Source organism: Stenella coeruleoalba (assembly GCF_951394435.1).
Source record: "Stenella coeruleoalba genome assembly, chromosome: 6".
Lineage (NCBI taxonomy): Eukaryota > Metazoa > Chordata > Mammalia > Artiodactyla > Delphinidae > Stenella > Stenella coeruleoalba.
This window is the reverse complement of record NC_137151.1, coordinates 102,982,007-102,995,578: the sequence shown is the minus strand read 5'-3', so window position 1 is coordinate 102,995,578 and position 13,572 is coordinate 102,982,007. Positions and strand designations below refer to the sequence as shown.

Below are 13,572 nucleotides of genomic sequence, written 5' to 3'. Positions count from 1 at the left end.
AAAGAAATAGTATTTTTCACCAAAATGTTCTCAATTTGATTTGAGAATGTACTACTTATCATTTCTTGTATGCTTACTATCCCCAGCACCAAGTCCAAATCATTTTTTTGGTACAATTTTTAGATATTTAATATGAATTTAAGATTTTTACTTTTGTTATGGCATTTAAATATATTTACACATTACTGCTTACTATAATTATACATATTAGACAGATATTATAAACATAAATATATGAAGTGAGCTAGTTTTATGTAGATTTATCATGCTCATATTTATATCACCTTCATTCTTGAGTAAGTTTCTCCATATAATTTTCTTTTGTATGTACAAGTTTTTGCTCATCAGATTGTGCCTTTATTGTGCGCTCAGTATTGTACTGTTATTTGCTAAAATTCCTATTAATAGACATGATATGATTTTTAGCATTATCATAAGATGATATGAGTTGGAGAGTAACTTAGAAATTAACATTTATTTGCCTAAACTACCTAATTCCTGATAACTCAACTACAGAAAAAATTTAAATTCATTGTTCAAATAGTCATGGTACTACCAAAGGAAAGTTTACATCTCACTTGTATATGAAATTCAGTGTTACCTAGTTCCTATCATTTCCTTATTTTCATTAACTACTTAGTAAGAATTTTCACATATTCCCAGTGATTGTGATAAAATATTTCCAGGAATAATGTGTTGTTATCAAATATCATTGCACTGTAATCTCACTAGGAATAAATGACAGAAAGAAAATGCTGATGTCCTTCTGGAAAAATCACTGGACAGTTTTGCTGATCACAAAGCTACAATAGCAGCATCCCCATTTGTACTTCTGAAAATGCTCTTCAGTTCGCTAGAGGAAGATTGGCCACCCACTGAAGTCTCAGTAACTAAACCAGATGAATACATTCCAGAGGAAATGGCACCCAGTTTTCTTCCTCTATTTTTTTTTTTCCACACTTCAGGGACCTGACAACTGTACAAAGTGCTCCCATTTTAAGGATGGCCCGAACTGTGTGGAAAAATGTCCAGATGGCTTACAGGGGGCAAACAGTTTCATTTTCAAGTATGCAGATCAGGATCGGGAGTGCCACCCATGCCATCCAAACTGCACCCAAGGGTAAGCAACTTTACTGGTCCAAAGCTTAATCATGTGCGTATTACTAATCAAGAGGTGCATACATGCATTTTATCCCTGACACAGTCTACTGGATACATAATATGCTCACGCAAAATTCTATTCATGTTTATATAATGTGTTGATTTTAAGAGAACTCCTTTCTATAAGAATGCTTTATGGAATCGAATTTATACCCTCTAAAATAGTTCTGTTGAACATTTTCCTGTAACTTCTATTGACACCTTCGTGAAGCTGGTATCAGGTATACTTTGTATGGAGTGTAGAAATTCTTCCAAATTTTACTGAGGATTAAAGATATCAGAAAAGACAAGTATTTGTACTTTTGAGATTCACGCTTAATAAATCTTTAACAGAGATTTTCTGTTTCTGTTTCTTTGTTGTTACAATCACTTTAAAGTGAAGGTCTCTTTTTGATAAATGCTGCCTTGTATTACTCCTTCAGCAAAATATAAGCAAAAGCAGAAAAAAGGAACCTAGTGATATGTATTTTAATAAAAATACAAGTACATTTTGTGAAAGTGATTCTATTATAGGTTAACCTACAACCTAGTGTTTCTTCAACCGATATAGGACAATTCAAAGATGGGTACACATTTTTCTACTTTTCAAAAGGATGCATTGTAAAATGAATAATAATTAGACTACTTTTGATACTGATAACAGTTGAGTAACAAAGACATATTACAGAAAGAAGAAAAGCACTGAACTATAAAAGAAATAATGTCACTTCATCGAACAAATCCCAACAACTATTTCTTTAAAAGACAGCAAATCTCTTTTAATAAGGACTTTTCCTTCTCTTTCCTGTAGAAGGGGAATAAATTTAGAATCAAGGGCAGTTTCACATGCTCTGTCCTCCTTCTGTCCAAAATACCTCTTCTCCATTGTGAGTGCCCACACACATGTGCACACACACATACAAACACACAGAGACACTTGTGGAGAATCATCTTGGGTGCTTTAGATCTGGCAGGAAAGTATGAGATTCCATAAAGAGATTTTCTGCCAGAGTAAGGGCTGGCTGTTAGGGGATATTGAAGAAGTTAATCAAGCAACATCATTTTCTGCCAAGAGGACATCAATTTGCAGATGCTGCTACAATTTCCTGCAGGTCAAGAAATCAGCTTAATTCACTCTGTGAAGTGGCAGATCCTCAAAAGGTAAAGTAATATGCTGCCATTCAAATTCAGCTTGGAAGAGCTAATGCCACCTCACTGGTTTGAGGATACTGAAATAGTCACATAGACACTCTGCTTCAAGGAAATTAGAAAGAATAAGCTGCTCCCCTTGCGAGTTTTGGGCACACTTCAGTTAAGGGTATTTCATGAAGATACTGGTATTGCTGGAGCAGAAGGGTCAGCAACAGAAAGGGAAAACGTTGCCTGCTAAAATAATCATCCACAAGAGGGTTTTATTGTTTTGCATCTAAAATTAAACAAACATTATTCAATGTAATGTTGATGTCAACAGCTGTTGCCATTCAAAATGAGACCTTTTGCTGTTTTTGCAAATCTAATTACAACAAAGCTATTAGGGAAATGAAAGTGAGATCACAGAGCCGTACATAGTCTGGATGTGTGGCTGGTGTGTCTTCCTCTCAGTCCTTTTAAATCATGATTATATAATAAAAGAAAAGATATATAGTGGGGGGAAAGTAGAAGGAGGGACAACGAATAGATCAATTTACCACAGTAACAAAAGTTGGATGTCAACCAAAAGGGAGGATGAAGGTGTAACAGGAAACAAACCTGACCAGATCACTTGGGAACCCTAGTAAATAAAATGATGACTTTAAATTCACTGGTGCAGAATGATGGTGAGACAGAATTTGACTAGTGTACTCCCTGGCATCTTCTAAGGTAAATGGATTCTGTAATGACTGACTTAATCCCGTCAGTTTCTTGTCTTTGTTTTCATTTATCTTCCTGCCATCCTTTTTCTAACAGCATCTGCATTGTCCAGGTTCACTCACTTCCTAAGAGTTCTGTGGTCTCAGCCTCAGAATGGAATTTAGGATTTGGGCATTTCTAAATGCTTAAGCCCTCCTCTGTACACTACTGCAGTGCAACACTGTGCTTTGAGATCCTTTTAATGAAGCAATGAGGTGCTCTATGCATTCAGTCCCTTCCTTTCAAATTGAGCATGTAGAGATAGAATCTTTCCCTAGGAAGATCATAGGGGCAGTAGGGATGATGGGACAAGTGACTATTTTTATTCCTAAACATACATAATAAATGACCTATCAGTAAGCGTGAGCTCACCATGCCAACTCCACTTTGGAAAACAGCTTTTCTTTTATATGCCAATATTATGTCAGCTGGATAATTCAGGAACCAAGTTAATGGAAATAGTCTTTCAAATCATTTTTCAGAAGGAAGTTCTTACTTTGAATACTGTTTAATGATCATCTGAAAGTAAAATTATCATGTAATACCTTAAAAGCCCTTTTACCACTCTAAAAGCACATTAAATGTATTGACTCTAATAAGTTCTTTAGATGTTTTTAAAATAGGTGATCCATTTAGCTAGTACCTATCAGGAGAGTCTCACTAATATTCCTAGAGGAAAAAAAATAACATTGTCTCCTCTTGCCTTGACTAGAGAACTTTTATTTTATCAGCCTTTCTCATTTCATTCATTGTTCAAGTTTGTTATATTGAACACCTGTTGTGTATCAGATACAGTGATAGCTAAGTTCAGAAATAAGCAAGACACAGCTCTTGATCACTAGGAAGTCACAGTCCAGTGAATTTTTATTCTTACAATTTATATCCTTTCATCAGAGATCCCTCTGTATTTTGAAATGATTAGCAAGAATTTAAAACTTAGAAATGATATTCATATTTGAAATTAGCAAGGTAGAAATTTTAAAAGAGGACATGTAAACTAAATTTAGTGTGCAGTTGAGTAGTCGTAAGGGCAAAGATTATAGTTTCTTTACTAATATCACTTGCGTCCATGATGAATGTCAATTTAATTTTTGTTTGGAGACGTGAACTGGGATTTTTTTTTTTTTTTTCTTTGCGGTAAGCGGGCCTCTCACTGCTGTGGCCTCTCCCGTTGCGGAGCACGGGCTCCGGACGCGCAGGCCCAGTGGCCATGGCTCACACGCCCAGCCGCTCCGTGGCATGTGTGATCCTCCCGGACCGGGGCACGAACCCGTGTCCCCTGCATCGGCCGGCAGACTCTCAACCACTGTGTCACCAGAGAAGCCCCGGGATATTTATTTTTAATAGGGCATCTTTAAAAAGTTCATTAAAAGTTTTTAGTAATATTAGAATCATGATTTGATACTATTAAATTTTCTATATGCCTTAATATTTTTCTCATCAATTCTTTTTATATTTTTAAATGTATGTAATGAAAGAATTTCCATTGCTGGAGAGAACAAAAGAAGGGCTGCTTGTGGAATTATTGTCGATAACTTCTGTAATGAAATTTTAAAATATTTTTCCATTTTAATTTCAAAATTCAGAGAAGATTTTGTCAAAATATCTCAACTATGTTACTTGTATGGGTATATCAAGGTGTTCATAAATCAGTAAGTACAAGCAAATGTTAAACACAGCTCAATATTTGGAATTCCAGTTTTTTTAATATATTAACATGTTACAGTTTCTCTTTCCGAACTTTCTGTAAAGTTTCTACTTTAGAACACTAATTATCTAGAGAATTGTATTATTTCACATCTTTATTCAGTCTCTTATTTGGGATTTTGACTCTTCAAAAGTTTAATGTTTCCATTATTCTTTGATTTTCCTGAATCTATATAAATTGCATGTGCTAATTATTGGCTTATGTCAAGTACAAAGAGTTGAAATAGAATATACATCTTTAAATACACAGTGATTTGTATTTAGAAAAAATGGGACCACACTCTTATTCTGTCTTCCATTCTTGTTTTATCCTCTACTTATAAATACCTTTAAATCTCAAATACCCTACAAAATCTCCTAGACAAACTTTCTTGACCTCACACCCCACCCCCTCAGTAGCTCTTCCCTTTTCCCTTGCTTCTATTCTCTTATTTGCAATTTGCTTCTCAACTCACAGCAACCTAAATTCTAGTGACCTTGACTATGACAACTAACATACTCTTAGTAGTTCTTTTACTAGACCTCTCTTGCACTTGACAACGATCGATGATCATCCATTTCCTGAAGTTTTTTCATGATTTGGCTTCCATGACACTGCAATTAATTGATTTTACTCAAACATATTTTCCTATGTTTCTGGCTTATGAGCTCATCTTATGTCATTTACTAATTATTGGAGTTCCTTGAGTTTCAGTCTCAGTCTCTGCTTTTCTCACTTTATAGATCCTTCTTCAGCCATCACATCCACTTACATGATTTCAGCCTTCTCCTGTATGATGTTTCAAAACTGGATCATTGTACCTGTGCCTCCTGCTTCCCTCTCCTCCCCCCACACCGTCCCCTCCACCAGACTCATCTTTCCAGATGCTGAGGAACATTTCTACCTGGATGTAGGAAAACCACACTAAACTTTAGATACCTAAGACTGAAACTATCAACCCTGCTTCCGGAACACACACACACAGAGGAAGGTATTCCTCCTCTTGCATTCTCTCACTGATGGTACCACTATTCTCAAAGTTAGAAGTATGAGTCATCTTTAACTCCTTTGATCTTTCCTCTTCCATCATCAAATCAGCCACCAACTACTGTTTTTTTTTTTTTTCCCCATACCTTTCAAGGTATTCCTTAAATCCAACTCTGCCGCTATCCTAGTTACTGTTTCCCTAGTTTAATCCTTCATCATCTCTTACAGAGACTAAAACAGTCTCTGTGCCAAAGGAATCTGTCTGGCTCCCAGCTGATTAGCCTTCAGTGGGCAAAGAGATCAATGTATAACACACATCTAGCAATTTCACAACTTCTTTAAAACCCTGCGGTGGTTTCCCATTGTTTGTTCCTAAGCAGACAGTCTTCAGTTCTGGTTCCTTTCTAGTGATCTAGCTTCTTTTTTTCCTTCTCCCTGTTGCCTCATAATGTTGTTCTCTAACTATTCAGAATTATTTGTAGCTGTTCGTATACTCTCTACCCTTCCTCAGATCGATGCTTTTGCTCCTGCTGTTTCTTACCCCTTAGAAATTATTGCCACCCCAATCCTGGTTATCAGGACTCTGAACTCTGAACTTCAGTTTTCTAACTTCTCCGAGGGTGTGACCCCAACCTTCTGAAACTCTGTGTCCCTCCTCCACACTCTCCTAAGTCACTGGTTCGTGTTCCTCATTATATTTATCGTATTGTACAATACACATATGTTTATGCATCTGTCTCCTTCATTAAAGTTTGAGCTCATTAAAAATAGGAAAATGTCTAATTCATCTTTTTTCTCCCCCCAGCTCCTAGAATAGTAGGAACACTTAGTAGGCATGTGACGGAGTTTTTTTTTTTTTTAATGGATGAATGAAAATCTTTCATTATTCACTCTTTAACTTTCCCCTCAAGTTAAAGCTTACTTTCAAATACATTTATCTTTCAAAGGTTATAATAAATACATATTACAAACTAACCATAGCTTTCAGATTATCATTTGGAAGTAAGAAGTAGACTATTAATTTTACAAAAATGGCACTACTGTATTTTAAGAAAGCATTTTGAAGAAGGTATAACTGGAAACTAGAAAAAAATAAGTCCTTTGGAATAGAAGAAAACCATATAAGACAATTTGCAAACTTTTATACTAATTGTTTTTTATTTTTAGAAATGGTTTTGATTATGAATTTTGGAACCAATTCAATGCTATGTGCTCTATATTTTTATTTAAATTTCTTATTTGCTTTTTTTTAAAAGCCTTTTTCACAGTGTATTTCATGTATTCCTGTACATTAATATTTTTCTAAGCCACTCAAAGCCAATCCTCAAAAGAAAAATAATTTTCCACCTAGTAGGAATATTATAACTTATACTGATGAAGGAGGAAAATAGTGACTTAATTATTATTATACATAGTTATATTTATTTACGTGTTACAGAGTTTTCTAAAGATATAATGGACAGTCTGGCCTTATACAAGAGCACCTTATTACCTCATTACATAATGATTTTAACTTCAACTTCTTTTTCAGTTTTAGAAATTAGAATTTGGAAAAAATATTACCAGAAGAATTAGACAGTTCAATAAATCATAGCTGTACAAGGAATCTTGATACTGCACTGCAGCTATATGTGTTTAATGAGAGAAAAGGGAAAGAAATACAATTCAAATTTATTGGTAGATGGAAGAAATATTTCTGTAATACTTCAAAATCAGAATTCTGTGTACTTATATAATTTTACTTAAATGTTAACCTCTGTGGATTCTTTACTTACCTGAGTCTCAAGTTATTCATTTCCTTGGGGAGTATTTACTTATTTTTTATTGTTTGAGTTAGATATTATGGCAGTTTAAAAACCTGTTTTCACTTGACTGTTATGGCACTGATTTTTTAAAAGCAAGTATCAAGATAAACTGCAGTATGGTGAAGCCAGTTATTTTGCCTGTTAAATGAATTCATGTTTAAACATAAGTATGTTTTAAAGACAGTCACAACCAAGGAATGGAATAATGTGATTGTGTAAAGTATCCATGAGAATAACGTTAAAGCACATTAACTCATTTTCTGCTAAAATCAATCTTTAATAATAAGTATTAAGCGTCAGGTTATTATATTATATTGAATAGCTCATGTTTTCTTTTTTATTGATTCTGTTTTTTACTTCAGCTTAAAGCCTTTTAGAAGAAACTGTATACATGAAACCAATTATAGCCATTGAAATATCAAGTTATTCATCAAGACATAATATCACCAATGATTCAAATGAATGTAAAGTATTAGAAATGAGCAATATGTGCTTGGAAATTATCCACAGAAACAGAGTACAGTTTCCTTTACTGTGGACTTGTTTCTTTGCATTCCATTTGTGTAGTATTTACAATTTATTTCTGGGTATCCATCAAGTACAGTAACCTTCTCACTAGCTTTAAATCCATGATATTCAAAAATTGTCTATTAACAATAATTAAGAGTTTGACACCATCGGTATTTGTCTTATATCTTCTTTTTAAAAATGACTAATTTTTCTTTCCTTGTATTTTTAAAATTTGGATCTTCTGCAGGTGCATAGGCTCAAGTATTGAAGACTGCATCGGCCTGATGGATAGGTACTTGGTGTGCTTGCTTCCCATGTTCTTCCTCCAAGGCTCCATGTGTGAGCACTGGTGCATGTGTGTGCATGCCACTGTGAATGGAGAATGATGTTTTCTGTTCTGTAATTGCCTGCAGGTGTAGCGGTCCTACTAGTCATGACTGCATTTACTACCTTTGGACGGGCCATTCCACTTTACCACAACATGCTAGGTAACATCTACCATGTTTCCATTTTGTCACTCAAATCCTTTCCCAGTTATCATGGATAAAAAAGTACTAACCAGTTGGGTGAAATTTATAATACGTTAAATCAGGGAGTTGCAAAAGAGGCATGTAACCCTTTACTTTTCAAGCCACATTTCTTACCTCTTCTTCCTTTTTTCATTATGACTGTAGAATCCAAATTAGTAATACCATTGATTTTTAATTTTGTAAAATTTAAACAATATTTTAAATATTAATCTAGAGCTTCAGTAGTATTTATGTTCTTAATTATGTAGATGATTGCAAAAAATATTTTTAAGAGTGTAATTTGCAGAATTTGCAGGTGTTTGTTACTTGATTCAATTTCTGATTTTATGTTATTTTGAACTGGTTGGTATATTCCCTAGGCATAAGCATTACTATAGACTAAAGGCAGTGTAGAAAATATTTTGTGCAGGTGAAATTACAAGTTAGAATTAAAAAACAAAATATTTCACTAATGTTTATACAAAAACTTATACATAAATGTTTGTAGTGGTTTTATTCAAAATCACCAGAACCTGGAAATTACTCAAATGTTTTTTAACTGTGGTATATCTATACATTGTAACATTACTCAGCAACAGAAAGGAACAAACTGCTGACTTACACAAAACATGGATGGATCTCAAAAACATTAAGCTAAGTGTAGTGTTAGATTGTTTATTTGAGATTTTTCTTGTTTCTTGATGTAAGATTGTATTGCTATAAACATCCCTCTTAGAAATGCTTTTGCTGTGTCCCATAGGTTTTGAGCCATCGTATTTTCATTGTCATTTGTTTCTGTGTATTTTTTTATTTCTTCTTTGATTTCTTCAGTGATCTCTTGGTTATTTAGTAGCACACTGTTTAGCTTCCATGTATTTGTGTTTTTACAGTTTTTTTCCTGTAATTGGTTTCCAATCTCATAGCGTTGTGGGCAGAAAAGATGCTTGATACAATATCAATTTTCTTAAATTTTCGGAGGCTTAATTTGTGACCCAAGATGTGATCTATCCTGGAGAATGTTCCATGTGCACTTGAGAAGAAAGTGTATTCTGCCACTTTTGGGTGGAATGTTCTATAAATATCAATTAGATCTATCTGGTCTATTGTGTCATTTAAAGCTTGTGTTTCCTTATTAATTTTCTGTTTGGATGATCTGTCCATTGGTGTAAGTGGGGTGTTAAAGTCCCCTACTATTATTGTGTTACTGTCGATTTCTCCTTTCATGGTTGTTAGCATTTGCCTTATGTATTGAGATGTTCCTATGTTGGGTGCATAAGCATTTATAATTGTTATATCTTCTTCTTGGATTGATCCTTTGATCATTATGTAGTGTCCCTCCTTATCTCTTGTAACAGTCTTTATTTTAAAGTCCATTTTACCTGATACAAGTATTGCTACTCCAGCTTTCTTCTGATTTCCATTTGCATGGAATATCTTTTTTCCATCCCCTCACTTTCAGTCTGTATGTGTCCCTAGGTGTGAAGTGGGTCTCTTGTAGACAGCATATATATGGGTCTTGTTTTTGTATCCATTCAGCCAGTCTGTGTCTTTTGGTTGGGGCATTTAATCCATTTATATTTAAGGTTATTATTGATATGCATGTCCCTCTTACCATTTTCTTAATTGTTCTGGGTTTGTTTTTGTGGGTCTTTTTCTTCTCTTGTGTTTCCTACCTAGAGAAGTTTCTTTAGCATTTGTTGTAAGCTGGTTTGGTGGTGCTGAATTCTCTTAGCTTTTGCTTGTCTGATGACTTCTTCATCGAATCTGAATGAGATCCTTGCTGGTTAGAGTAATCTTGGTTGTAGGTTTTTCCCTTCCATCACTTTAATTATATCCTGCCACTCCCTTCTGGCTTGCAGAGTTTCTGCTGAAAAATCAGCTGATAACCTTATGGGGATTCCTTTGTATGTTATATTTTGTTTTTCCCTCGCTGCTTTTAATATTTTTTCTTTGAATTTAATTTTTGTTAGTTTGATTAATATGTGTCTTGGTGTGTTTTCCCAGAGTTTATCTGTATGGGACTCTCTGTGCTTCCTGGACTTGGGTGACTATTTCCTTTCCCATGTTAGGGAAATTTTCCACTATAATCTCTTCAACTATTTTCTCAGACCCTTTCTTTTTCTCTTCTTCCTGTGGGACCCCTATAATTCGAATGTTGGTGCATTTAGTGTTGTCCCAGAGGTCTCTAAGACTGTCCTCAGTTCTTTTCATTCCTTTTTCTTTATTCTGCTCCTCGGCAGTTATTTCCACCCTTTGTCTTCCAGCTCACTTATTAGTTCTTCTGCCTCAGTTATTTTGTTATTGATTCCTTCTAGTGTATTTTTCATTTCCGTTATTGTGTTGTTCATCTCTTTTTGTTTGTTCTGTAGTTCATCTAGATTTTTGTTAAACATTTCTTGTATTTTCTCAGTCCATGCCTCCATTCCATTTCCAAGATTCTGGGTCTTCTTTACTATCATTACTCTGAATTCATTTTCAGGTAGACTGCCTATTTCCTCTTCATTTATTTGGTCTTGTAGGTTTTTACCTTGCTCCCTCATCTGTGACATATTTTTCTGCCATCCCATTTTTTTTTCTTTTTAATGAGTGAGATTGTGTTCCTGTCTTACTGGTTGTTTGGCCTGAGGCTTCCAACACCGGGGTTTGTAGGCTGTTGGGTAGAGCTGGGTCTTGGTGCTGAGATGAGTAAATCCATGAGACCTCACTCCGATGAATATTCCCTGGGGTCTGAGGTTCTCTGTGAGGCCAGTCGTTCAGACTCGGAGGGCTCGTGAACCAATATCCCACAAGCCGCCTGAGGGAGCAAAAGAAAAAAAAAACAAAAAGCAGTAACAAAGTAAAAAATAAAATTAGACTAGGAAACTAACAGATAGGTTAGGAAGAATATAAAAATAAGTGGGAATGTAAATTGATACAACCACTATGGGAAAAAGTATGGAGGTCCTTAAAAAACTAAAATAGAATTACCATATGACCCAGCAATCCCATTACTGGACATATACCCTAAGAAAACCATAATTCTAAAAGAGACATGTACCACAATGTTCATTGCAGCACTATTTACAATAGCCAGGACATGGTACCAACCTAAATGTCCATTGACAGATGAATGGATAAAGAAGATGTGGCACATATATACAATGGAATATTACTCAGCCATAAAAAGAAATGAAATTGAGTTATTTGTAGTGAGATGGATGGACCTAGAGTCTGTCATACAGAGTGAAGTAAGTCAGAAAGAGAAAAACAAGTACTGTATGCTAACACATATGTATGGAATCTAAAAAAAAAAAAAAATGGTACTGATGAACCTAGTTGCAGGGCAAGAATAAAGAGGTAGACATAGAAAATGGACTTGAGGACATGGGGTGGGAGGGCAAAGCTGGGGTGAAGTGAGAGTAGCAGTGACATATATACACTACCATGTAAAATATTTAGCTAGTGGGAAGCAGCAGCATGGCACAGGAGATCAGCTTGGTGCTTTGCCACAACCTAGAGGGGTGGGATAGGGAGGATGGGAGGGGGAGGCTCAAGAGGGTGGGGATATGGGGACATGTGTATGCATATGGCTGATTCACTTTGTTATGCAACATTAACTAACACAGTGTTATGAAGCAATTATACTCCAATAAAGATCTATTAAAAAATAAAAACATTAAGCTAAATGAAAGAAGCTAGACTTAAAAGAATACATAGTATAGGATTCCATTTATAAGGCATTCTTGGAAAGGAAGAACTATGGAGACAGAAGTCGATCAGTATTGCCAGGAACTGGGAGGTGGGAGAGGTGGGAGAGGGAGGTTGTCCTTTTGGACAACAAAAGGTCATAAGGAAATTTGAGGAGATGAAGGAACTGTTCTGTATCTTGATAGTGGTGACGGTTGCACAAATGTATGGGCTTGTCAAAAATGGTCATTCAGTTTAAAAAAATGAATTGTACTGTATATAAATTATACCTCAATAAATTTGACTTTTAAAACATCTCATATTTAGGAAAATAGTAACTTTACAATGTTATGTGGAAATATTGTTAGCTTTCTTTATGAAACAAGTTAATTGTATCTTTTGGAAGAGAGAAAGTAGTACTAAATTACAATTAGCAAAGCAACTGTTTTGGATAAAGCACTGCCTTTTCATGTAAAGTTTTGATTGAAATATATATAGTGTAAAAATACATAAAACATAAGTGTAAAGCTCAGTGAATTTCTCCAAATGAAACATTTATGTAATCATCAGCCAGATCAAGAAAGAGAATAGTATCAGAACGAGAAACACTTCTTGTGCTCCATTCTGAGGGTAACAACTGCCTTGAATGCTAACAACATAGGTCAGTTTGCCTGTTTTTGTACTTTGTATAAATTGAATCATACACTATGTCCTCTTTACATCTGGCTTCTTTTGCTAAATATTATATTTATGAGATTCATCTGTCATGTAATTTAGTTGTAGTTTTTATTTCAGTTATATGGTATTTTGCCTTTAAATGTTTTTAAAACAAATGAGTGATATGTCTTATTAACAAATTATTTTAATGAAGTAAATAGAGAATTAAACTCTAAAAAAAAAAGGAATGTGATAGAGTTAATTGACTTATACAACAGTGGCACTTTGGCATTTGGGCATAATCAAGACCAGTTAGTACAGTCGTTCAGAGCAAGGTCAAATTATGGGGAAAAAAATCAATAGGAGAGAGACAGAGAGAGAAAGAGGGAGGGAAAGAGAACCTAAGGCCCAAACTGCAGTTTTATAAGCTAGCGTCTATTTTAGATTGTTCCTATATACATGAAATATTTTTTCCTCCTTGAGCCTTTGGTTGAGTCACTGTACTATCACTTTGAAGCATGTTTTCACATTTGTTTTGATGATTTTTTAATATTTCACAGCCAATTAACGAAAGGCGATGTAGTATGGTGGTAAAGTGTGCTGTCTTTGGAATTCAATTTTCTGAGTTCAAAGTCAGGTTCTACCATTTTTTAGATGTGTGACCTTAGGGAAGTTCCTTATATTATCTGAGCTTCACTTTCTTCATTATACAATAGGAATA

At 34.8% G+C, this 13,572-nt stretch overlaps 1 protein-coding gene across 4 annotated transcripts in view; it reads left to right on the top strand.

Moving 5' to 3' along the window:
• ERBB4 (erb-b2 receptor tyrosine kinase 4) overlaps nucleotides 1-13,572 on the top strand; it is a 1,115,448-nt gene that overhangs the window by 841,650 nt on the left and 260,226 nt on the right. For 3 of the 4 annotated variants that reach the window (XM_079925304.1, XM_079925303.1, XM_079925306.1), the window contains 2 exons: nucleotides 966-1,120; nucleotides 8,433-8,507. In XM_079925304.1, coding sequence (XP_079781430.1) covers nucleotides 966-1,120; nucleotides 8,433-8,507 — 230 coding nt within the window. The remainder of the gene's footprint in view (nucleotides 1-965; nucleotides 1,121-8,432; nucleotides 8,508-13,572) is intronic. The other variant, XM_079925305.1, reaches the window with a different exon arrangement.